This window comes from Nycticebus coucang, chromosome 2 (assembly GCF_027406575.1).
Source record: "Nycticebus coucang isolate mNycCou1 chromosome 2, mNycCou1.pri, whole genome shotgun sequence".
Classification (NCBI taxonomy): Eukaryota; Metazoa; Chordata; class Mammalia; order Primates; family Lorisidae; genus Nycticebus; species Nycticebus coucang.
Genome location: NC_069781.1, coordinates 115,601,724 through 115,626,634, shown reverse-complemented (window position 1 = coordinate 115,626,634; position 24,911 = coordinate 115,601,724). Strand labels below are relative to the sequence as shown.

Here is a 24,911-nt window from a genome sequence, read left to right as displayed (position 1 = left end):
TCTCACTCTTGCTCAGGCTGGCCTTGGATCCTGGCCTCAAGAGAGCCTCCCTCCTTGACCTCCCAAAGCTCTGGGTATGAACTACTGTATCTGGCCTTAGATATTTAAAAAAGGAAATTTATTTTAATTTCTTATCTGTCTCACCAGCTGTAATGTTAAGCCAGGAAGTCAGGGGTTTGTGTCCTTTTGCCCCTGTTCCCAGCACACAGTAGGTGTTCCATAAGTGCTTTCAGAAGGAAGGGATGGCCCCTTCCCCAAAGGTGCTGTTCAGTGTCTAGACTCAGCCCTGCCCCGTGAGAGATAGGCTTTGGCTCTGTCTCGTCCCAGCCTTGGGTGAGTCATTCCATTACTCTGTGCCTCAGTTTCTTCATCTGTTAACCAGTGGTGACAACAGTAAATACAGGGCTATATGAGACACAGATGTATTTAACAGAGTACATGCAGCCTGGCCTTAGCTGTGTCTTAAAACAAGAATTGGCAGCAGCATTGTGATGACTGTTCCAGATTGGCCTGGAGGAGGCGGGTAACTCAGGGCTGGCTGGGGCGGAGGAGAGGCCACCCCTTCTCCAGAATGAGGAAGAAGGCTCTGCTGGTGGTTGGCCACCACGTGGACCCAGTCTGTGGTGGGGTTTTCCCGCTGCTGCCCCACCCTCCCTGGGCCCCAACCTCTTTTCCTCTGGCGCCCTTTGCTGGTGAACCTGTCAGGCCAGGTCTGGGCAGGTCTGGAGGTAGGCGGGGAGCCCTGGGCCTCCCCACCTCCTGCCTCTTCACAGCCCGCCCTGTTCCCAGCACTCAGGCGTCTCACCAAGCTGAGCTCCCTGGGTGTCCCAGGCAGAGAAGTTGGGGTCCCCAGGGAGTGACACCCCAAGAAGAAGGAAGCTCCCCCACCTTGCATGCCCTGGGGGCCAGCCGGGGCAACAGGGAGTAGGGGGCCATGTCGCCTTGTGTCCTCTGAGGCCCCCACATCATGGCCCATTCGCTGACCTGGCGCTGCTGCCCGTGGTGCCTAACAGAGGATGAGAAGGCTGCGGCCCGAGTGGACCAGGAGATAAACAGGATCCTCCTGGAACAGAAGAAGCAAGACCGCGGGGAACTGAAGCTCCTTCTGCTGGGTAAGTCCAGGGCAGATAAGGAGGAAAGGGACCAGGCTAGATTAGATACCTTCACCACCCCCGGGGCATGGAGAATCTGGCAAACCATTTGCCCAATGAGGAGAAGGAGAGGCCAAGTTCCTTGCCAAGTGTGATCAGTGGGCCCTGCACCCAGGCCTGGCCCAGCGTAGCTCAGCTGGACCTGCCCTACCTGCCTGTGTCATGGGAACAGAATGATGAACTCAGGTGTGCAATCCGCCCTGGCCAGCCAGCCAGCCCACAAGGGAGGGGCTGGCTCCAGCTGCTCCCCCACCTCTGGAGGGCCCAGGACTCCCCCTCTGGTCTCTGTCTCTTTGTCTTGCCTGAGGAGGGCTTATTCAGGGTTTGCTTGGGGGCCAGGATTGGTTGATTGATTGGTTGGTTCACTCATTCATTCATTCATTCATTCAAGATATGTTGAGTCATTCCTAGGGACACAGCAGCGAATAATGGAGAAAATATTTCTGTCTCCATGGATCTCATCTTCCAGTGAGAGAGACAGACATTAAGCTCATAAACTGATTAGAAAGTAAAATAATTTCTGACAGCAAAAAGATTCTAGGAGAAAAGAAAATAGGATGCGGGACTTGATGGCAGAGGCGTTGGATGGGAGAAGAGGCTTTAGAGTTGATGTCGGTGAGGACTTTAAGACTCCGAGATTCTCAGCTCTGAAACCTCAGGGTCTAGTTACTCCTGTGTCTCTGCTTCCCCCAACTACGGTCTCCTGCTTGAGGTTCTGACTTCGTAAGTCCAGGAACTCTGCCCTTGGAGGGTTTCCTGGAATCCCTGAGCCTGATTTTCTGGGGGATGGAAATCACCTTTTCCTGGGGGCTGGAAAAGGTGCCAGGTCTTTCCAACCTGCATGTGGCTGTGGGTTCATCCTATGATGGTCGATATCAGACTTTCCGTGCTTAGTGGCTGACCCTGAGAGGGAGGAGAGAGGAAAAAGAGTGGGGAGGAGGAGACCCCTGTGAATTGCACCTTAATTGAGGTTCCTTCCAACTCTAGCCTTGATCTCTCTTGCTGAATTAGGTGAAAGAATTTTTCACCCACTTACTCTCCAGGGAACTCTAGTGTGGCATGAAACCCAAACCGTGGTCCCCCTTGAGTTCTGGGACCTCAGCTCCTGCTACTTTCTCTCATAATCAATCCTTTGGTGTAGCTGCCTGGCTTCTTTGCTCTCCATTGACTATAGCCTTTTTCTTTTTTTTTTTTTTTGGTAGAGACAGAGTCTCACTGTACCGCCCTCGGGTAGAGTGCCGTGGCGTCACACGGCTCACAGCAACCTCTAACTCTTGGGCTTACGCGATTCTCTTGCCTCAGCCTCTGGAGCAGCTGGGACTACAGGCGCCCGCCACAGCGCCCGGCTATTTTTTGGTTGCAGTTTGGCCGGGGCTGGGTTTGAACCCGCCACCCTCGGCATATGGGGCCGGCGCCCTACGCACTGAGCCACAGGCGCCGCCCCGCCTTTTTCTTTTTTTGGGATAGGTTCTTACTCTGTCGCCTAGGTTGGAGGAGAGTGACACAATCATAGCTCCTTGGGGCCTTGAACTCCTCAATCCTCCTGCCTCAGCCTCTCAAGTAGCTGGGACTATACTTCTGTGGCACCACACCTGGCTGATTTTTCTTATTCTTTGTAGAGATGGGGTCTTGCTATGTTACTGAGGCTGGTCTCAAACTCCTGGCCGCAAATATTCTCCCACCTCAGCCTCCCAAAGTCCTGGGATTATAGTTTTGAGCCACTGCTCCTGGCCCATTTTTCCTTAAATATTTGGTAGCATCAGTTGAACCATCTGAGTCTAAAAGATCTTTAGTTAAGAACTTAATTTCTTTTATTGTTTCAGGTGGAGGGTACAAGGAATTAGGTTACAATGTTTGCATTTGTTAGATAGAGTCCCTCTTAGAACTTAATTTCTTTAATAGATTAGCCATTATTAAGTTAATGAGGTATAATATATTAATGTATCTTATTCATTATTTTCAATAAATAGGGCAATTTAGGCTATCTACTTCTTGAGTAAGCTTTGATCATTTGTGTCTTTCAAAGAATTTGTCCATTTCATTTTATTTTTTAATTTTTATTTCTTTTTTTTGTGGTTTTTTTTTTTTTTTTTTTTTTGGCCAGGGCTGGGTTTGAACCCACCACCTCTGGCATATGGGACCGGCGCCCTACCCCTTTGAGCCACAGGCACCGCCCTTAATTTTTATTTCTTTCTTTATTTCTTTTTTTTATTTTTTATTTTTATTTTTTTGTAGAGACAGAGTCTCACTGTACCGCCCTTGGTAGAGTGCCGTGGCGTCACACGGCTCACAGCAACCTCTAACTCTTGGGCTTACGCGATTCTCTTGCCTCAGCTTCCCGAGCAGCTGGGACTACAGGCGCCCGCCACAACGCCTGGCTATTTTTTTGTTGCAGTTTGGCTGGGGCTGGGTTTGAACTCGCCACCCTTGGTATATGGGGCCCGCGCCCTACTCACTGAGCCACAGGCGCGGCCCTTAATTTTTATTTCTTAATTTTTTTGAGACAGAGTGCCACTATGTCATCCTTAGTAGGGTGCTGTTGCATCACAGCTCACAGCAACCTCAAACTCTTGGGCTTAAGCGAGTCTCTTGCCTCAGCCTCCTGAGTAGCTGGGACTATAAGCGCCCGCCACAATGTCTGGCTATTTTTTGTTGCAGTTGTCATTGTTGTTTTAGTTGGCCCAGACTGGGTTCAAACTCACCAACTTCAGTGTATATGGCTGGCGCTGTAACCACTGTGCTATGGGCGCCGAGCCTTTCCATTTCATTTTAGTTGTCAAATTTATTGGCATATAATTGTTTATAATGTTCTCTTGTTTGCCTTTTGTTTGACTTTTACTGTCTGTAGGAACTGTAGTGATTTCCCCTTTTTCATTCCTTTTTTTTTTTTTTTTTCTGAGGTAGGGTCTCACTCTGTTGCCTCAGGCTAGAGTGCCATGGTGTCAGCCTAACTCACAGCAACCTTAAACTCTTAGGCTTAAGTGATTCTCTTGCCTCAGCCTCCTGGGTAGCTGGGACTACAGGTGCCCACCACAATGCTTGGCTATTTTTAGAGACGAGGTCATGCTCTGGCTCAGGCTGGTCTTGAACTCATGAGCTCAGGTGATCCACCCAACTCAGCCTCCCAGAGTACTAGGATTATAGATGTGAGCCACTGCACTCGGCCTCCCCTTTTTCATTCTTGATAATCCATCATTTGTGTCTTCATTCCTTTCTTTTGATCCATTCATTATTTTCAATAAATAGGGCAATTTAGGCAATAGGGCAAACCCCATTAGGGGTTTGTCAGTTTTAGTGATCTTTCCTTGTACACCGCAAGTTAATTTATCCTCACCTCAGGGCCTTTTCATAAATGCTTTATGAAGCTGGTCATTGTGGTGGGCTCCTGTAGTCCAATCTACTGGGGAGGCTGAGGCAAGAGGATTGCTTGAACCAGTCCAAGAGTTTGAGGTTGCTGTGAACTATGATGTCATAGTACTCTACCCAGAGCGACACAGTGAGACTCTGCCTCAAAAAAAAAAAAAAAATGCTTTATGAATGAGTGAATGAAAAGCACCTGTTTCAGAGATTTTCCCCAAATGTTACACTGTATCTTCCTATCTCTGGGAATGTCCTCTACCCACACCACCCTTAGCCCTGTTCTGGTAGCCCTAAATCAGGAAGCCCCTTCTACTATATGGGGCAGGGACAGGTTGTTTATGTCCCTGAGCACTGAGGGCGGGCACCATGCACTGTGGTTTAGACCACTCCATTCCAGCCTGGAGGGCTGCCTCTAAACCTCCCTCCCTTCTTGGAAAGAAGAATCGAATCCAAAAGCTATTTTTTTCCCTGGAGGTGGCTGATCCTTTTGAGGAAGATGGCAAGGGGACCAGCATAGAGGCGGGTCTAGCCCTCACATGAAGTAAACACCATCTTAGAGAGTAAAGTCAGAGTAAAGCCATGAGAGGAGTCAGCTGTGTCCTTAGCACTTGAATGTAGGTCCTGCTAGTTTTCCCACATGGGGAAACAGGCCCAGAGAGGTGGAGTGACTTCCCCAATGTCACCTAGCTGAAATTCGAACCTAGAATTCTGGTTCCACAATCTATGTACCTGACTTCCCTGGTCATCTGCCTCACAGAGAGAAAACCTACAAAATCCCAGTGACAGATGGGGAAACTGAGGCTCAGGGAGGCAGCAGAATTTGTCTGGAGTCAGCAGTCAGACTTAGAAACTGAGCCTCTCACCACCCCCTCCAGCTGCTCAGGCCTGGCTCTGTCTCCCCAAAAGCCCTATCTCCAGGTGGATTTTGTGCAGATGGTGCTGGCTGGGGCTGTTGCATGATGCCCCGGGCTTGGCACAGCGAACCCTGTTCCTTCCTGGCATCTGCCTGGTTCCACTTCCTTCTCTATCCCAAGGAGGAAGCTGCCATTTCCTGTCTGAGCCGTGTGGCCTTTGGGGGGTTTCCTAAAGCTAACCCTTCCCCCGTTTCTGCTCAGCAGCTATGAGTGTATAGGGATGGGCGTGGGGCAATGGGGAGGCCCCAGCTCCTTCCTGGCTTCAGGACAGTATTGGGCTTCAAAGAGGGGATTCCAGTGGAGCTTTTTAGACTTTGGGTTATGACCCATTCATGAGTCACAAAATCTGTGTTGTGGGTAGCAACTGTGATTCTTATTCCTTTTTTATTTAATGAAATAGAAAAGGAGAAAGGGAAAAAATCAGGGCATCACAACAAAATAAAGTTAACTGTTCCCTGGAAGACTTTTGTTTGTTCTCTGCACTTCTAGGGCAGACTTGAGACCTGAGAGTTATAAGGCAAGTGGGAGAGAGGACTCCCTGGCTGGCGGTCCCAATGCCACCTCCTGCAGTACCCAGAGGAGCTGTCTAGTGTCCCAGTGTCCATAGAAAAATCACACTAACTGACATTTTGATGAGGCTTAACTGCCTCAAATGGCCATGTCCTGTGTTGTTGTAGAAAGACTATTAGGGACCTGAGTTGACTCTCCTGGTCTTCCATTTGTTGTGTGACCCTAGATAAGTCTCTCAGCCTCTCTGATGCCCTGTATCTCCTTTGCAAATAGGAAGTAATGGGAATCTGTGAGGATTGACTGAGGATACACAGTCTCTTGGCTCAGGGCCCGGGAAATGGTAAGAGTTAAATTGTACTCACTGTGCTTTTTGTTATTATTATTATTCAGGCAGGGTAAGGGGAACTTCCAGGTATAATAATTCAAAAGCCTATAGGTTGGGAGGCTTGAGGCAGGAGGATTACTGGAGCCCAGGAATTTGATACCAGCCTAGGCAACATAGTGAGATCCCATCTCTACAAAAAATTAAGAAAAAAAAATAAGCTGAGCGTGGTAGCCCTCATCTATAGTTCCAGCTACTCAGGAGGCTGAGACAGGAGGATCCCTTGAGCTCAGGAGTTTGAGGCTGCAGTGGGCTATGATGATGCCCCTGCACTCTAACCCGGGCGACAGAGCAAGACCCTGTCTCAAAAGCAAAAATAAAAATGAAAGCCCATAGACTCTGGACTCAGACAGAACTGAGTTTGAATCCCAGCTCGGCCACTTATCAGTGGCATGACCCAAAGCAGTTCTCTCCACCAATCTGAGGTTCAGTTTCCCCACATGAAAAAGGGGCCCAGAGTTGTCCCCTAGTGTGGTAAGGCTCAGTGGAATCCAGCTATTAGCACACTGTGAGCCCTCAGTCAAAGGCAAGTGAACTCATGGCCTCCTCTTTGATCTCCAAATTGCCAAAGCTCTGAAAACTGGAAAGTTCCGCTGAGTTTCGACATGGGAGCCCCACAGGAACTAGAGGGAGGATGTTTGTTTATCTCACTGACACACTACATTCCTATGCTCCACTGCAGGAGTAGTAGTGAGTCTGGCCTGTCCCCATCCTAAATTGTCATAAATTCTGGAATCTGAGACACATACGGCCCTGTGTTGGAGAGTTTCAGATCATGGCCATAGGATGTTTTTGTTTTGTTTTGTTTTTAAAAGAAACTTCTTGCTTTGGAATAATTTTATTTTTTTTTATTATTATTTATTTAGAGGCAGGCTCTCACGTTATCTCTCAGGCTGGAGTGCAATGGGATCATCATAGCTCACTGCAGATTTAAACTCCTGGGCTGAAGTGATCCTCCTGCCTCACCTTCCAGGTAGCTGTGACTACGTGTGCACACTGCCATGCCTGGCTAATGTTGCTATTTTTTTGTAGGGGTGAGGTCTTGTTATGTTGTCCAGGCTTGTCTTGGCCTCCTGGGCTCAAGCTATCCTCCTGCCTCAGCCTCCCCAAATGCTGGAATTATAGACATGAGCCACTGGTCCCAGCCTTGGAATAATTTTAGATGTACAGAAAAGTTGTGAAGATAGAGCGAGGCATCCCTATCCCACCCTTACCAGCCTCCCCTCTCTGTAGCATCTTGTAGAACCACTAAGCATTTGTCACACTGGGCAATTAAGATATTACTATACGTGACCATTAGCTCAATTCCAGAGTTTGTTCCACTCCAACTCTTTTTCAGTTTCAGGATCCACTCTCACGTTGCATTGAGGTTTCCTGTTTTGTTTGTCTTTCCCAAGTTTTTATTTTAGAATAATGTCAGATTTATTAAAAAGTTGCACCTGGGGGTGGCGCCTGTGGCTCAGTGAGTAGGGCGCCGGCCCCATATACCGAGGGTGGCGGGTTCAAGCCCAGCCCCGGCCAAACTGCAACAACAACAACAAAAAAATAGCCGGGCATTGTGGTGGGCGCCTGTAGTCCCAGCTGCTTGGGAGGCTGAGGCAAGAGAATCACATAAGCCCAGGAGCTGGAGGTTGCTGTGAGCCGTGTGACGCCACGGCACTCTACCGAGGGCAGTAAAGTGAGACTCTGTCTCTACAAAAAAAAAAACAGTTGCACCTGGATTCTTCCATAAATGTTAACTTTTTACCACATTTCCTTTATTTCCTCTTTTTCCATATATATGTAGATACACTCATGCAATCATATAGATACACTATATATACCGGGGGTGCCAAAAATGTATACACATTTTAAGATATCTTGTTGGAAGTAAAATTGATCGTTCTTAAAAAGTGTGTGATGTGGGCGGCGCCTGTGGCTCAGTGAGCAGGGCACCGGCCCCATATGCCGAGGGTGGTGGGTTCAAACCCAGCCCCGGCCAAACTGCAACAACAACAAAAAAAAAAAAAAAAAAAAAGTGTGTGATGTGCAAGTAAAATAGTTGTGTGCAGCATGTCTAGGTACACTTGACAGTAACAGGACCTTCAATTCAACTTTGAAAATACATAGATAAGGGCAGCTCCTGTGGCTCAGTGAGTAGGGCGCTGGCCCCATATACCGAGGGTGGCGGGTTCAAACCCAGCCCCGGCCAAACTGCAACAAAAAAAATAGCTGGGCGTTGTGGTGGGTGCCTGTAGTCCCAGCTGCTCGGGAGGCTGAGGCAAGAGAATCACGTAAGCCCAGGAGCTGGAGGTTGCTGTGAGCCATGTGACGCCACGTCACTCTACCAAGGGCAGTAAAGTGAGACTCTGTCTCTACAAAAAAAAAAAAAAAAAGAAAATACATAGATAACATCACTTAAAATGTGTATACACTTTTTTGCATCCTCCGTATATACTATATATAAGCGTGTGTGTATACTTATAATTTATATGATGCACAATTATATCTATAATTTATTTATTATGCATTTATACATTTAATATGCATGTATGCCTGCTCTTCTGAACTATTTGAAAGTTGTAGGCCAGATATCTTTTTCCCCCTAAATATTCAGTTGGTTTGAGTCCCCCCCCCAAACAGCAAGAATGGTAGGACCTTGATCAAAAGCTAGCAGTTGGGAGGATGCAGTGCCCTCAGCCAACCTGCAGACTTGAGTCCTATTTTGCCAATTTCTCCCAATTTCCCACAGTTGTCCTTTACAGTAAGAGAAAAGTCTGCTTCTTGACTTCCAGCCCAACAGACTCGACCCCAGGGGAGCCTTAGGCTCAGAGGAGGGAGATGGCCACTCAGGACCTTCCCACCCAGCCCTCAGATGTGCAGGGGGGCTGCACGTGGCCTCTCAGTCTCTGCTCTCATTTCCTCTTTCTGGGCTCCATCCAGGCCACCCTTTCCCTTTTTGCTGCCTGTCCCAGTTCCTCTTGTCCTAACCCCAGCAATCCTCAACCCGGGAGGCAGAAGGGGGCCCAACCCCCCTTCTCATCCCTGGAAAGGCCAGTGTCCCCCAAGAGCTGGGATGGGGTGACAGCATGCTGGAGGACCCTCCCACTTGGTGTATAATGTCCATTTTACAGATAAGAAAACAAAGGCCCAGAGGAGGGGAGGGTTAGATGGTCTTGGGATTTTAGGGCATAGGCAGTAGGGAGCAGAGCTGGTCTTTGAGCTTTTAGTACCAGGTTCTGAAAGAGTCCAGTATTATCATCACAGACCCAGGGATGGCTTCACAGATGTACGACCTTGGCAGTCCCACAGGGCCAGGACGCAGAGGGCCTCAAGTTTCAATTAAAATTCTATGGTTGGCTCTGCTAGAGTCTGTGGCTCTTTTGTCTGGTCCATCAGCAAAGCCATGTCCATTCTGTCTCCCAAATATCTTTCAAATATGTCTCCTTCTTTCCAGCTCCACCGTGGCCACCTGGTCCAGCCCCAGTTCACTCACCTCAACTAGCTTTGTCCCCTTCTCCCTGGTCCCTGGGCTCCTGCTCACCCCCAATACCCTGTCCTTTGCTTATCAGCCACCAGAGGGCGCCTGTGAGCACCTGGGGTCAGGGCCTGTCCCTTCTCCACTAACAGCCCTCTATGGCATCCACCTCCCTTGGGATCAAAGCCCAAGTCCTTTCCAGGGCCCACCACGCTTTGCATGACCTGCCCTCCCCTCCTCACTCTGCTCCAGCTACTCTGCTCCTTGCTGTGCCTCCAACATACCAGGTGTAGCCTTTGCACAGGTTGTGCCTGCCGTCTCAGATCTTGCCTTGAGAGGGTGACCTTCCAGCCTTTAGGTACTGCTCTGCTGTGGTTGTCATCTAATTATTCTTTACCCTACTTCTCCTATTTTCTTTCTTTCATTAAAGTTTCTCTACCTGAAATTATTATTATTATTTTTGAGACAAAGTCTCACTATGTTGCCCTCCGTAGAGTGCCATGCAGTCACAGCTCACAGCAACCTCCAACTCTTGGGCTTAAGCAATTCTCTTGCCTCAGCCTCCCAAGTAGCTGGGACTACAGGTGCCTGCCACAACGCCCGGCTATTTTTTGGTTGTAGTTGTCATTGTTGTTTGGTAGGCCTGGGCTGGATTTAAACGTGCCAGCTCTAGTGTGTGTGGCTGGCACTCTAGCCACTGATGAGCTATAGGTGCTGAGCCTCTACCTGAAATTATTATAGCAAGTAATAATTACAATCGTAATTATTACAATTATTGTTGTGGTAAATAATATTATACATAATCATATTGTACATTATTGTATATTACATATAATAATGCAGACGATGGCTGTAAGCCAGGGGTCAAAGTTTTTCTGTCAAGAGACAGATAGTAAGTATTTTCGGCTTTACAGGCCAGACAGTCTTTGTTTTGGCCACTCAGCTCTGCCTCACAGCAAAAAAGCAGCCATAGAAGCTGTGTGAACAAAGGAGCATGGCTGTGTGCCAATAAATTGAGGGACACTGAATTTCATATAATTTTCACATCACGAAATACTATTTTGATTTCTTCCAATTGTTTAAAATTGTAATAACCAAGGCTCAGCGCCTGTAGCACAGTAGTTATGGTGCCAGGCTCATACACTGAGGCTGGCAGGTTTGAACCCAGCCGGAGCCAGCTAAAACAACAATGACAACTGCAACTAAGAATAGTTGGGCATTGTGGCGGGCACCTGTAGTCCCAGCTGCTTGGGAGGCCAATGCAAGAGAATCATTGGAGCCCAAGAGTTTGAGGTTGCTGTGAGCTGTGATGCCATGGCAGTCTGCTGAGGGTGACATAGTGAGACTCTGCCTCAAAAATTTTTTTTTGTGTGTGTATTATTGTTTTTGATTTGGCCCTTAAGGAGGTGTAGCTCGAGTGTTGTGAGTGTTTTACAATGAGTTCATTTGACCCTCTCTTTGATTTAGCAGACAGGGTCTACTGTGGTCCACATTTTAGACAGGAAGAAATTGAGGCATGGAGTGGCACAGTCACCAGCCCAGGGTTGTAGGGCAAGGCCCTGGCTATGCTGGAGTCTGAGCTGAGGAGGTCTGGCATGTGGTGGGGGTGTCTGTGTCCCTAGGAGGGCTGAGAAATTTGGTGGCCTCATCTCCCCAGGCCCTGGCGAGAGTGGGAAGAGCACATTCATCAAGCAGATGCGGATCATCCATGGCGTCGGCTACTCGGAGGAGGACCGCAAGGGCTTCAGGCCCCTTGTCTACCAGAACATCTTTGTGTCCATGCAAGCCATGATCGAGGCCATGGACCAGCTCCAGATCCCCTTCAGCAGGCCAGAGAGTAAGGTGAGCCTCCTGGCCTGGGTTGTGTTCCCTTGGGACCCCAAAGCAGGGCCATGGCCCTTCAAACCCTGAGTTGCTGGGAAGGGTGACCTGAGTCTCACTCAACCCTGCCAGGGCAATGGCACCACATCATCTTTCTTTTATTCTTTTCTTTTCTTCCTTTCTTTTTCTTTTTTTTTTTTTGAGACAGAGTCTCACTATGTCATCCTAGGTAGAGTGCTGTGGCGTCACAGCAACTTCCAACTCTTGGGCTTAAGCGATTCTCTTGCCTCAGCCTCCCAAGTAGCTGGGACTACAGGCGCCTGCCACAATGCCCAGCTATTTTTTGTTACAGTTGTCATTGTTGTTTTATTTGGCCCAGGCCAGGTTTGAACCCGTCAGCCATGGTGTATGTGGCTGGCACTGTAACACTGTGCTATGGGCACTGAGCCAACACATCATCTTTCTAAACCCAGCAAGTTTCCAAGAAAGTCAGAGCTAGTCCAAAGGCTTTGGGGCTGACATGAGACACTAGGAGTGTCTGTCTTTTCCCCAGCACCATGCCAGCCTGGTCATGAGCCAGGACCCCTACAAAGTGACCTCTTTCGAGAAACGCTTCGCTGTGGCCATGCAGTGGCTGTGGAGGGATGCTGGCATACGGGCCTGCTACGAGCGCCGGCGCGAGTTCCATCTGCTGGACTCAGCAGTGTAGTGAGTCTGGGATCTGCGGGTTCTGGCCATGTCAAGAGGGGTGGAGGGCAGGGGCTAGGCTATCCCACTCTTCGCAGCAAAACTGTTCCCTGGAGTGAGGTGTCCTGCTCTTGGGTGATGTCCTTCCCAGGGTTGGATGTCCAGAGTGATTTGTTAGCCGGGAGGCTATTCCCAGGCTGTCACTGTTCCTGGGGCAGTACCACCCCTGGGTGACAGCTTTCCTGAGGTGACACCATTTCCCAGTGAGACTATCCATGACATCACACCTTCTTTGGGTTCCTGCTTCTTTGAGTGAAGCTGCTTCCCCTTGATTCTTCACTGCCTCATGGGCCATCTGTAAACCCCAGAGACCCCTGCCCCACCCAGGGAGCTCTCCTGCCCCAGCTGGGTCCTCACTGGGCCCTGCGTAGGTGTCTGGTTGTGAGGCCAGGCCTTAGGACTCCTCCCCCGCAGCTATCTGTCCCAACTGGAGCGCATCACTGAGGAGGGCTATGTGCCCACAGCACAGGACGTGCTGCGCAGCCGCATGCCCACCACTGGCATCAATGAGTATTGCTTCTCCGTGCAGAAAACCAATCTACGGTGAGTGCTTAGCAGGGAACCATTCCTACAAGAGGGGCAGAGGAGCTGGGGCCTTGAGAAGTAGGAGGGAGGAGCCCAAAGTGAGGCACCAGAGTTCCAGGAGGAGAGATCTTCCTGGAGGAGGGGACATGGGTATTGGGGTGTTGAAGGATGAATAGGAGTTCACTAGTCCCAATTTTGAGGGCTGTTGAGGAGGAGGAAAAAGAGACTATGTGGTCAGGACTAGGCTAGAGGGATGGATTTGGGGCTGGGAGAAGATGAAAGGGAAGATTCTGTAGTAGTTAATTTCAGGAGATGGACTCTATGAGGGGTGGTTTGATGTCAGGAGACTCAGGAAGAAGCAGGAGTCAGGGTCCAGACAGGAAGGGCTGGGCATGCAAATGAGGGGAGGATGCAAGACTCGTTTCTGATGTGGAATGAACAGGATTAGGTGAGTGTGGGAATTAGGATAGGAAGCCCAAAATGACTCCAGGTTTCTTGTCAAGGTGATGGAAGTAGATGTTGGAGCCAGTGAGGTTGGGGGGTGATGAGGTGATGAAATCCTCTGGGGCAGGTTGAGTCTGAAGGACCTGGGAGCATTGTAGAGAGGCCTGAGCTGGAAGACCGAAGTGTAAGTGGCCAAAAAAGGGATTCCCAATGTCAAAGGTCAAGAAGAATACATAAGAGAAAAGACTTGGATGGGGTCCTCAGTGACCTTAGCAAGGTCCCTTTTCATAAGGTAGTTGCAGAGAGCTGAGAAGGGTGCAAGGCAATGCCCTGAGACAGATTTTGCGTTCAGCCCAACCCTCTGAGCTGGATCCCTCTTTTCCTGAATCTCCCAAACATGCTGTTCTGGCCTCTGCCACAGTTGATCTCTTTACCATGAGATCTGTTTACCTTAAGTCTTCTCCTTCAGATGGAGAGCACCACAAGGTTAAGGGCTGAGTTTGATTCTTCTTCCTGTTTAGTGAATCAGCTTAAGGGCAGAGTGGAAGTTGGCAAATGTGGGTGGATGGTTGGAAAGATGAAAGGGAAGAAATGAGTAGATGGATGGATGGGTGGATGGATGGATGGATAAGTGGATGAGTAAATGGACAAGTGAATAAATAGATGGGTGAGTGGATGGATAAGCAGGTGGTTGGATAGATGAGTGGAGTAGTGAATGGGTGAGTGCATAAATGGACAGATAGATGGATAGAGAGGTGGCTGGCTGGATGGCTGGACTGGGTAGGATGGCTGGCTGGCTGGATTAATCGGTAGATGGGTGAGCAGATGAATGCACAAATGGATGAATAAGTGGGTGGGTGGGCAAATGGGTGGATGGATGGATGGATGGATTGATGTATGTATGGATGGATGGGTGGATGGGTGGGTGGTGGGTGGGTGAATGGATGAGTGAATGAACCAGTGCATAAATGGGTGGATAGGTGAGTGAGTGGCTGGATGAGTGACTCATTGGATGGGTGGGTGGGTAAAGGTAGAGGCTGGGGAGGCACACAGGGAAGGCTGTGCAGAGGAGGTGATTTTTAGGTAAGGAGACCTGAGAATGTTCTCAAGCCAAGGAGTGAGGTCAGTGAAAGGAATGAGTGCAGAGGGGATGATGGCTGAGTTTCCTCAGCTGTCTCAGCCTCCAGAGCCCCACTCTTGGCCCCTGCATGCTCCTGTCCTGCTTTGCATGTGGTGGGTTCGAAGGACTCTGAAGACACAGGAGAGGGGTTGGCCTCAGGGATCAGAAGACACAGGCACCGGCCACAGCCTGACTGCCTAGTCACTGGCCTCGGTTTCCCCTCTCACACAAGGGGGCAAGCCCCTTCTTGCTTGAGGCTTCTGGCCCAGGCCTGTCCAAAGCCTCTGCTCTGGCATTTCCTGAGTAACGGTCGCATCCCCAGGGAAATGACGCATAGACTGTTATCAGTGACCCACATTTCTCAGAAGAGAGAACAGGAAGGTGGGGGTGGGTTCAGGCTTTTGTTGTGGTGTGTGGGGTGGAGGCAGGCACTCCTCTGCGCCACAGATGGAGGGGACAGCATTCGCTCTGGGAATAGTCCTCACTTCCATCTGTGGGGCCACTAGACATTCCATGGCCAGCCAGAACACAACGGTCCCATTTTACTTATGAAGAAACTGAGTTCTGGGTATGTTTGGCAATTTCCCTCCGGGTCACACAGCCCAAACTAGGGCAAACCCCAGATCTCTCCAACCTGCTGCTTTCTACTGCAGGATAGAAAGTAGGCAGCCCGGTGCAATAAGAAGCTTGGGAGATCCCCTCTTCCCCCTGCCTCTCAGTTTTGTTGTCAGTAAAATGGGTATAAGATTCATCCCTGCCTCTCAGGGGTGACATTATAATGTACAAAAGGCTTTGGCTCAGGGGCTGGCAGCAGCACAATCATAGCTCACAGCAACCTCAAAATCCTGGGGTGATACTCCTGCTCCAGCCTCCCGAGTACCTAGGATACAGGCACCTGCCACAATGTTGGGCTAATTTTTCTTTCTGTCTTTTTTTTGAGACAGAATCTCACTATGCCCTCAAACTCTTGGGCTTAAGCGATTCTCTTGCCTTAGCCTCCCAAATAGCTGGGACTACAGGCGCCCGCCACAACACCCAGCTATTTTTTGTTGCAGTTGTCATTGTTGTTTAGCTGGTCCAGGCCAGCCACCCTTGGTGTATGTGGCTGGTGCCGTAACCACTGTGCTATGGGTGCCGAGCCATAGTTTTTCTATTTTTATTTTATTTTATTTTTTGAGGCAGAGTCTCAAGCTGTTGCCCTGGGTAGAGTGCCAGGGTGTCATAGCTCACAGCAACCTGCAACTCTTGGGCTCAAGTGATCTTCTTGCCTCAGTTTTTCTATTTTTAGTAGAAGACAGGGCCTTGCTTTTGCACAGGCTGGTCTTGAACTCGTGAGTTCAAGCAATCCACCCGCATCGGCCTTCCGGAGTGGTAGGATTTCAGGAATGAGTCGCCGCACCCAGCCTTGTTTTAATATTTTTAGTAATGATGGGGTCTCGCTCTTGCTCGGGATAGTCTCAGATTCATCAGCTCAAGTGACCATCCTGCCTCAGCCTCCCAGAGTTCTAGGATTACAGGTGCAAGCCACTGTGCCTAGCTGCTATTTTTTTTGTTTGTTTGTTTTTGGCCGGGGCTGGGTTTGAACCCGCCACCTCTGGCATATGGGACCAGCGCCCTACTCCTTGAGCCACAGGCGCCGCCCCTTAGCTGCTATTTTGATATTGGCATATCTCAGACGTGACTGGGGCCTGGGGTATCACACAACAGCAGGGTCCTGAGCTCTGAAAGGGTCATCCTGGTTCCCGATAGGATTGTGGATGTCGGGGGCCAAAAGTCAGAGCGCAAGAAGTGGATTCACTGCTTTGAGAATGTGATCGCCCTTATCTACCTGGCCTCGCTGAGCGAGTATGACCAGTGCCTTGAGGAGAACAACCAGGAGGTGAGAGGGACAGGACATCCTGAGTGTGCCGGGCATGGCTTTGAGCTTGATGTTTCACCTTTTCATGGTCAGACTGTTGTTACAGTCCAAGAGACAGACCCACACTATTTGCATGGCCAGGACCCCAGATATACACACACCCCACTCCACATTCCTGTCCACGTACTGTTGGCAACACCAAGGAATACCTGGGCTGTTGTCACACTCATTCACAGACACATTCTATAGTAAGTTGCACACACGTCCTCCGTCAGACAAGCACACATGTGCATACAGGGACACCCCAGCCCCGAGGCACAGCCACTTGCACACACACGAGCCCAGCCATCATAGGCAAAAAAACAAAGCAAAACAGGTCTCCTGAGGCCACTTCCCCTTTGTGAGCGTGACTGTCTCTCCTAGTTCTCTTATTTAACATCTGAGCATAGAGGTCAGGCACATTATTACACGACAGGCATGAATTTCTCTAGGTTCAAGTTTTGCACAGACAATTTGGAGATCTGAGAGTCGGATGTTATAATTTTGACTTTCAGACTGAATCAGACAGGATGAGTTCCAGGTCCCGCCGACACAGCTTGTCCTTGAATCCAGCCACAGCAGATGAACTTGTTTCCTGGGGCTGTTGTAATAAATTTGCACAGACTGGATGGCTTAAATGACAGTTATTTGTCCTCTCACAGTTCTTCCGGAGGCTGGAAGTCCAAGAGCAAGGTGTGGGCAGGGCTGGTTCCTTCTGAAGCCATGAGGGAGGGTCTGCTCCAGGCCTCTCCCAGCTCCTCACGGTGGCTGGCATCCTGGGCGTTATCATTTAGAAGCTTCACCCTGATCTGTCTTCACATGATGTTTTCCCTGTGTGCTTGTGTATATCCAAATTTCCCCCTTGTATAAGATCACCAGTCATTGGATTAGGGCCCATCCTACTCCATTATATCCTCAGCTTAATTAACTCCATTACAATGACCCTGTTTCCAAAGCAGGTCCTTTTCCCAGGTCCTGGGGGCAAGGCCTTGAGCATATGGATTTTGAGGGAACATGATTCAACCTATAACATAAGACATTTGGTATCTAATTGTATTAATATTTATTTATTTATTTTTTTTTTTTAGAGACAGAGTCTCACTTTATCACCCTCCATAGAGTGCCGTAGCATCACAGCTCACAGCAACCTCCAGCTCCTGGGCTTAGGTGATTCTGCCTTAGCCTCCTGAGTAGCTGGGACTATAGGCGCCCGCCACAACACCCAGCTATTTTTTGTTGCAGTTTGGCCGGGGACGAGTTTGAACCCGCCACCCTCGGTATATGGGGCCGGCGCCCTACCCACTGAGCCACAGGCACTGCCCTGTATTAATATTTAAATGTGACTAAAATATGCCCAATCAGAAGATCCTAGACATTTGGGTATCTCCACTGATATGGACATGGGACTTCACATACTCAGACCCTCTCAGACATTCATAGTACATGGGTGTAGACTCCTGCCCGGTTACAGGCAAAGATGCAGACAGGTGTGCAAAATGAAGCCAGCCCCCTGCAGTGTGACACTCTTGGGAAAAATATTCAAACCATCCTCTGTGGTTACCCACGACCTGGCCCAGCCACCACAGTGCTCAGCAAAGTGGCCACTTAGACACAGCAGCATACATAGGTTGACGCTGGGTACTCTGAGAGTGGCTGCGGTCTCCAATGACTACACACCAATGGGCTTAAAACCACAGAAACTGATTCCCTCCCAGCCCTGGAGGCTGGAAGGTTAAGATCAAGGTGTCAGCAGGGCTGTCCTCCCTCTGAGCTCTCAGAGAGGATCCTTCTTGCCTTTTCCAGTATGGCAGTTCCTGGTGACCCCTGGTGTCCCTCAGTTTGCAACCACCTTACTCCAGTCTCTATCTCTGCCCTTACAGGGCCATCTTCCCTGTGTGTTTGGGTTCAACTTTCTTTCTGTCTCTCTTTCTTTTTAGAGATAGTTTTTGTCACCCTCAGTAGAGTGCCGTGGAGACCTCACAGTAACCTCAAACTCTTAGGCTTAAGCGATTCTCTTGCCTTAGCCTCCCAAGTAGCTGGGACTAAAGGCGCCCACCACAACGCCCAGTTTTTTTAAAGATGGGGTCCCACTTGCTCTGGCTCAGGCTGGTCTCAAACTGGTGAGCTCAAGCAATCCACCTGCCTCCGCCTCCCAGAGTCGTTAGGATTACAGGGGTGAGCCTCCATGAAGCCTTCAACTTTCTTGCTTTTCTTTCTTTCTTTTTTTTTTTTTTTTGAGACAGGGTCTCTGTCACCCAGGTTAGAGTACTGTGTGTAGCTCACAGCAACCTGAAACTCCTGGGTTCAAGTGATTCTCTTGCCTCAGCTTGCTGAGTAACTGGGACTACAGATGCCTGTCACAATGCCTGGCTAATTTTTTTCTATTTTTAGTAGGAACAGAATACAGCTCTTGCTCAGGCTGTTCTCAAACTTCTGAGCTCAAGGAATCCTCCTGCCTCTGCCTCCCAGAGTGCTAGGATTACAGGGGTGAGCCACTGCGCCCAGCCCCAACTTGCCTTCTCTTGTTTTTCATTTCTTTTTTTTTTTTTTTTTTTGGCCGGGGCTGGGCTTGAACCCGCCACCTCCGGCATATGGGACCGGCACCCTACCTGTTGAGCCACAGGCGCCGCCCTGTTTTTCATTTCTAAATAGAGATAAAGGTCTTACTGTGTTGCCCAGGCTGGTCTCAAATCCCTTGGCTGAAATGATCCTCCCTCCTCAGCTTGCCAAAGTGCTGGAATTACAGGCATGAGCCACTATGCCCACTCTAAATTTCCCTTTTCTTACAAGGACACCAGTCATTTGAATTTAGAACAGCCTCATCTTAACTAATTACATTTTCAAGTTCACTAACTCCAAATAAGGTCACACTCTGAAGTTTCAGGTGGACGAGTTTGGGGAAGATACTCTTCAAACCAACACGAGCATAAAACCATGCTAGCACATCCCCCTCAGACCCAGACCTGAGTCCCTGGATGGCCACCCAACAGCCCATCTCCAGGGTCTCCCACTCAAGCTAGCTGCTTGGAGCACTGACTTGCTTCTTTCTGCAATGCAGAACCGTATGAAGGAGAGCCTGGCCTTGTTTGGCACCATCCTGGAACTTCCCTGGTTCAAAAGCACATCTGTCATCCTCTTCCTCAACAAAACTGATATCCTAGAGGAGAAAATCCCCACCTCTCACCTGGCTACTTACTTCCCCAGTTTCCAAGGTAAGTGGTTCTAAAAGTTTCTGTACCCTTCACCTCCCAAAAGCGGTTTCCAAGAGAGACGCAGGTCCAGGCCCTATTTCAGTGTGGAGTCACTGGAAGTTTTCAATAAGCTCAGACCTAGATTCCAGAGCCAGCTCCATCCACTGCCCAACCTCTCTGAGTGTTAGTTTCCCCTTCTGATGAGTGGGTATAAAGTATTAAATTAGCAGAGACCCTCATACTCGATGGAATTGGGAAAAGGGAGAATTCTAAAAAGATACATTCTATTATGTTTACCTTAGACATTTTCTTTCACACGTTGTCCGATTATTGGGATTTGGGTTAAGATCTTTTGAGTATATGTTTGCTGTGTAGACCTGCTCTAAAGCACCCCAGAAGGCATTGTCTACTATTTCCAGAATTTTCCTAGGTCTTCAAAACTTTACTTTTTCTAATCTTTCATAGTCATCTCCTCTATACCTAATTGGATAGCAACTTTTTCTTTAATTCATGACCAGCCTTTTAGCAATCTTTCCAAAGCACACAGCTTTCTTTCCACAGATACAACAATCCTCTTTCATGTAACTAATAGGTTTGAGTCATGTTTCATTTAACTGCATATTGGTCAGGACATGTACAACTAACTGGCATGAACAGGTTTGGGAACAAACCGTCATCACATCCAGAGGGTCAAAGGGCTGAGCCAACTATAGAAAAACACCAGTAAGTATTTTTCTAAGGACATCACTTAGTATATTTTATAGAAGGGAGGTAGAGTTTTGGGTAATTCAGAGACCTAGGTAGGAAGATTTGTATTTTCTAAGAGCTCTACTGTGAGGATAAAGCCAGATGATAGAAGTATTTCACTTAGCTATTGCTGAGTGACAAACTATTCCAAAACCTAGTAACTTAACTTGGCCATTTGCCTTTGTTATGATTCTGTGGGTCAGGAATTTGGGAATGGTTGAACTGGGTTTTTTACCTCTGATTTCTGCAATGCAGAAGTGTCATCAGCTGGGGTGGGTGAGATTGGACATATACTTCCAAGATGGCTTTTCCCCTATATGTCTGGGGCCTTGAAACTCTTGGCCTCTCCTCTTTCTGTCTCTCCCCGCCTCCTTCCCTACACCTCTCCTTTTCCCCTTTCTCCCATCTCTCACTACTTCTCTCTCCCATTTAGTACCTCATAATCCAGGGACTTCTCACATGGCTTGGGCTTCCTCACAATATGGCTGTCTCATAATAGACTTCAGCCCAGATGGAATCTGTTTCTCGTGATTGAGCTTCTTAAGTGGCAGAATGTTACCTCTGTTCACGTTCTATTGGTCAACCACACCACTAAAACCAGACAAGATTCTAAAAGAGGAGGAAGAAACTCCACCTCTTGGTGGAGGCATGGCAAGTGCATACAGGATGGGAAGGAAGTGATGGCAGCCATCTTGGGGACAACCTGCCTTTATTTTCCATGACCACTGTAAACAAAGTAGTTCAAGCTGAGTGGCTTAAAACAATAGAAATTTATTCCTTCACAATTCAGAAGTCCAAAATCAAGATATGGATAAGGTTAGTTCTTTCTGGAGGAGGGAAAATCCACTTCACACCTCTCTCCCAGCTTCTGGTGGTGGCCAAGAATAGGTGGCATTTCTTGGCCTATATACACATCAGTCTAATGTTTACCTTCATGTTCACATGTCTGTCTTCTTGCTATATCCTCTCCTTTCTTATAAGGCCACCAGTCACTGGATTTAGGACCCATACTTCAGTATAAACTCTTTTTAACTTAACTAATTACATCTGCAAAGATTCTATTTCCAAATAAGGTCATATTCTGAGGTTCCAGGTGGATGTGAATTTTGAGAGATAACTATTCACACCAATACACAAGCAATCATAGTAGATGAAGCCCTTAGTACATGCTTGGCACTGGGTCAATAGTCAGTAAACATAAGCTTTGGTGATGTCACCAGAGTTTGACACCCTGGCCTTGTCACATCTTGGAGCCCAGGAAACCAATTTTAGCCAATTATCTCCATAAGATTCAGGATCTTAGAGATAGACATCAAGTGTTATTCCAGGATGGTGGCCTGAAATTGCCTCCCTTACCAGCTGAGCAGGCCTGGGAATCAGCCCATGGATTAGAGAATTTGGGAACAGGATATGGTGAATAGATTATTATTATTATTATTATTTTTGGAAACAAGGATTTATTCTATCACCGGGGCCAGTGTGTAGTGACACGATGATAGCTCCCTGCAGCCTCAAACTCCTGGGCTCAAGAAATCCTCCTGGCTCAGTTTCCATAGTAGATGTGTCTATAAATGCTATCACCACAACCTGCTAAATTTTTTTTTTTTTTGAGACAGAGTCTTAAGCTATTGTTCCCGGTAGAGTGCCATGGCGTCATAGCGCACAGCAACCTGTAACTCCGGGGTTCAAGGGATCCTCTTGGCTCAGTTTTTCTATTTTAGTAGAGATGGTGTCTTGCTTTAGCTCAGGCTAGTCATTTCTTTTTTTTTTGGTAGAGTGCTGTGGCATCACAGCTCACAGCAACCTCCAGCTCTTGGGCTTAGGCGATTCTCTTGCCTCCGCCTCTCAAGTAGCTGGGACTACAGGCACCCACCACAATGCCCGGCTATTTTTTGGTTGCGGCAGTCATTGTTGTTTTGGCGGGTCCAGGCTGGATTCGAACCTGCCAGCTCAGGTGTATGTGGCTGGCGCCTTAGCTGCTTGAGCCACAGGCGCCGAGCCCACCCAGCTATTTTTTGTTGTTGTTGCAGTTTGGCCAGGGCCAGGTTCGAACCCACCACCCTTGTTATATGGGGCCAGCGCTCTATTCACTGAGCCACAGGTGCCACCACGCTCAGGCTAGTCTTGAAGCCAAGAACTCAGGCAATCCACCAGCCTTGGCCTCCCAGAGTGCTCAGATTACAGGCATGAGCCACCATGCCCAGCCTAATCTTTTTTTTTTTTAGAGATAGAGTCTCTGTTGCCTAGGCTAGAGTGCTGTGGCATCAGCCTAGCTCACAGCAACCTCAAACTCCTAGGATCAAGTGATCCTGTTTATTAAGCACTAAGTCCTTAGCACAATATTAAATCTTAGAAACAACTCTACAAGGTCTGGGACTGTTTTGATCCTCTTTCTAAGAATGAGAAAACTAGACTGGGCATAGAGGCTCACACCTGTAATCTCAGCACTCTGGGAAGTTAAGATGGGCTAATTGCTTGAGCTCAGGAGTTCAAGACCACCCTGAGCAAGAGGAGGACCCATCACTATTAAAAATAGAAAAACTATCTGGGCATTGTGGTGGGCGCCTAAAGTCTCAGCTCTTTGGGAGGCTGAGGCATGAGGATCACTTGAGCCCAAGAGTTTGAGATTGCCATGAGCTGGGACGCCAGAGCACTCTATCCAGGGTGACAGAGTGTCTCAAAACACAAACAAAAAACAGAATGAAGAAACTGAGGCTTTCAGACGTTACAGAGATTAATATATTAGATAACCCAACTAATGAGTGACTGGAGCCAAATCTAGGGTTCCAGAAGCACTTCCTTCGTGTTGGGCTTTCAACATATGTATTTTATCTCCCCGATGTGCCTCATAAGAGCACCCACCCAGGCTGACTGTGGGGACTCCTTTCCCCTTTCTTGGCCTCTGTTTCCCTACCTGCATAATCCCAGGTGGTTTGTCTCTCCAGCTCCAACCTCCCAACCATTCCCAGCTCCAAGCCTAGAGAACAGAGCACCCCTCTTTAAGATTGCTCTGTTCAGAATCCCAGAGCTCAGTCTCATCGATCTGTTTCAGGTCACATGACTCTTCTGAGCTACTCCTTGATACTCCCATTGGCTGGGCCTAAGTCATGTGACCAGCCATGAACTCTAAGATGGCATAAATCCACAAAAAAGATGCTGAGAGTGGTTGTCTCTGGGGCCTTTCCAGGCCTGATTATGGGGAAAGGGGTCTCCGGAGTTCTCCCACGTCCCAAGACAGAAGGTCCTAACCTTACCCACCTCCCCAACTCCTTTCCCCCAGGTCCTAAGCAGGATGCGGAGGCAGCCAAAAGGTTCATCCTGGACATGTACGCCCGGATGTACAGTAGCTGCAATGATGGCCCCGAGGGCAGCAAGAAGGGCCCGCGTTCCCGACGCCTCTTCAGCCACTACACTTGCGCCACGGACACGCAGAACATCCGAAAGGTCTTCAGGGACGTGCGGGACTCTGTGCTTGCCCGCTACCTGGACGAGATCAATCTGCTGTGACTCAGGGCCTACCTGGGGCAGGAGGCACCTGAGGGCAGGTGGGTGGCAGGGGTGGCCCGAGCGAGCCTCAAGTGCCTCTGGTCATTCCAGCCCCGGCAGCAAAAGGTCTACGCATGAGTGAGTCGGGAGATGCAGGGCTCGCCTGCCACTGCCTCCTCTCTTCTCTGCTTCTCACTAAGAAACACCACCACCCCCCGTGCCGGGTTCCCCTGCCCTTGCCTGATTCAGTTTACCTCCTTTCAAAGGGAGGGAACAAAATATCCGTTTGGGTTGTCAGGGTGGAGGAAAAGGTGAAGAAACCAAGGGTTCGAGGACTTGGGTAGGTGTGCTTCTCGAAGGAGCCCCACCTCCGGGTATGTCACGTGCTGGGCAGGGGTCTGGGACCCTCTTATGGGTGACGCATACCCTGAGATTGGAGAGTGAGCCTTGGGAGCCTTCAAGAGTGGACTCTGGCGCCCTCTGGTGGACATCAGGAGGCACTCCCCCGGTCTGCACCGGGACATCCATCTGCTAGGGGAGTCTCCAGGCTGGTGGTGTGTCTCACCCAGGTTAGGGAAGAAGGAAATCGAGGCCCACAGGCACCCACCCTCCTTCCCAGGATGGGGTCTGGGCAGGCCGCATCTTTAATGTATGCAACAGGTTATATTTATTTCTCACCCTCAGCGGGGCCCCTTGTAGGGTGGACATTAAAGTCATGACATCCTGAAGGTCTGTTATTTTTTAGGGGTTGTGTCGCCAGTGTCATGCTTCTCAACCTTGCGTGCCTTTCTCAGGTTACCTGCCCTGGGTACCAGGGATTGCAGGGAGGAGTGGGTAGCAACATGGGGTAGGAAGAAAAAAAAAGTCCTACTTCTTGTCCACCTACCTGTGCTTGGCACTATACCCAGAACTATGGAGCGCTGTGCTGTCTGTGAGCCAGGACGTGGAGTTTGACCTCTCTCCCTGGCTGGGGGATTTCTGTGCAGATCCCTGGATTGCTACTTACTCAAAATTCCAGCTGCAGCCATTCATTCGCCTTTGATGAGCTCTCTCACTATCCTGGGGGCAGCCCTAGGCAGTGCAAGCCATATCACCCCTATTTTACAGATGAGAAAACTGAGGCACAGACAGTGGAATGATTTTACTAAGGTCATACATC

At 49.0% G+C, this 24,911-nt stretch overlaps 1 protein-coding gene across 2 annotated transcripts; it reads left to right on the top strand.

The window, feature by feature from the left end:
* The first annotated feature begins 597 nt into the window (after nucleotides 1–597).
* GNA15 (G protein subunit alpha 15) lies at nucleotides 598–24,487 on the top strand. 2 transcript variants are annotated; one of them, XM_053580515.1, is made up of 8 exons: nucleotides 980–1,112; nucleotides 6,209–6,275; nucleotides 11,432–11,616; nucleotides 12,149–12,303; nucleotides 12,757–12,885; nucleotides 16,181–16,310; nucleotides 19,387–19,540; nucleotides 23,547–24,487. In XM_053580515.1, the coding sequence occupies exons 3-8, from the start codon at nucleotides 11,470–11,472 to the stop codon at nucleotides 23,771–23,773; spliced, it is 942 nt and encodes a 313-aa protein (XP_053436490.1). In that variant the 5' UTR covers nucleotides 980–1,112; nucleotides 6,209–6,275; nucleotides 11,432–11,469; the 3' UTR covers nucleotides 23,774–24,487. The 2 variants fall into 2 exon arrangements, with proteins under 2 accessions (XP_053436489.1, XP_053436490.1); XM_053580514.1 differs by lacking the exon at nucleotides 6,209–6,275 and having other exon boundaries at nucleotides 598–1,112.
* The last annotated feature ends 424 nt before the right edge of the window (nucleotides 24,488–24,911 follow it).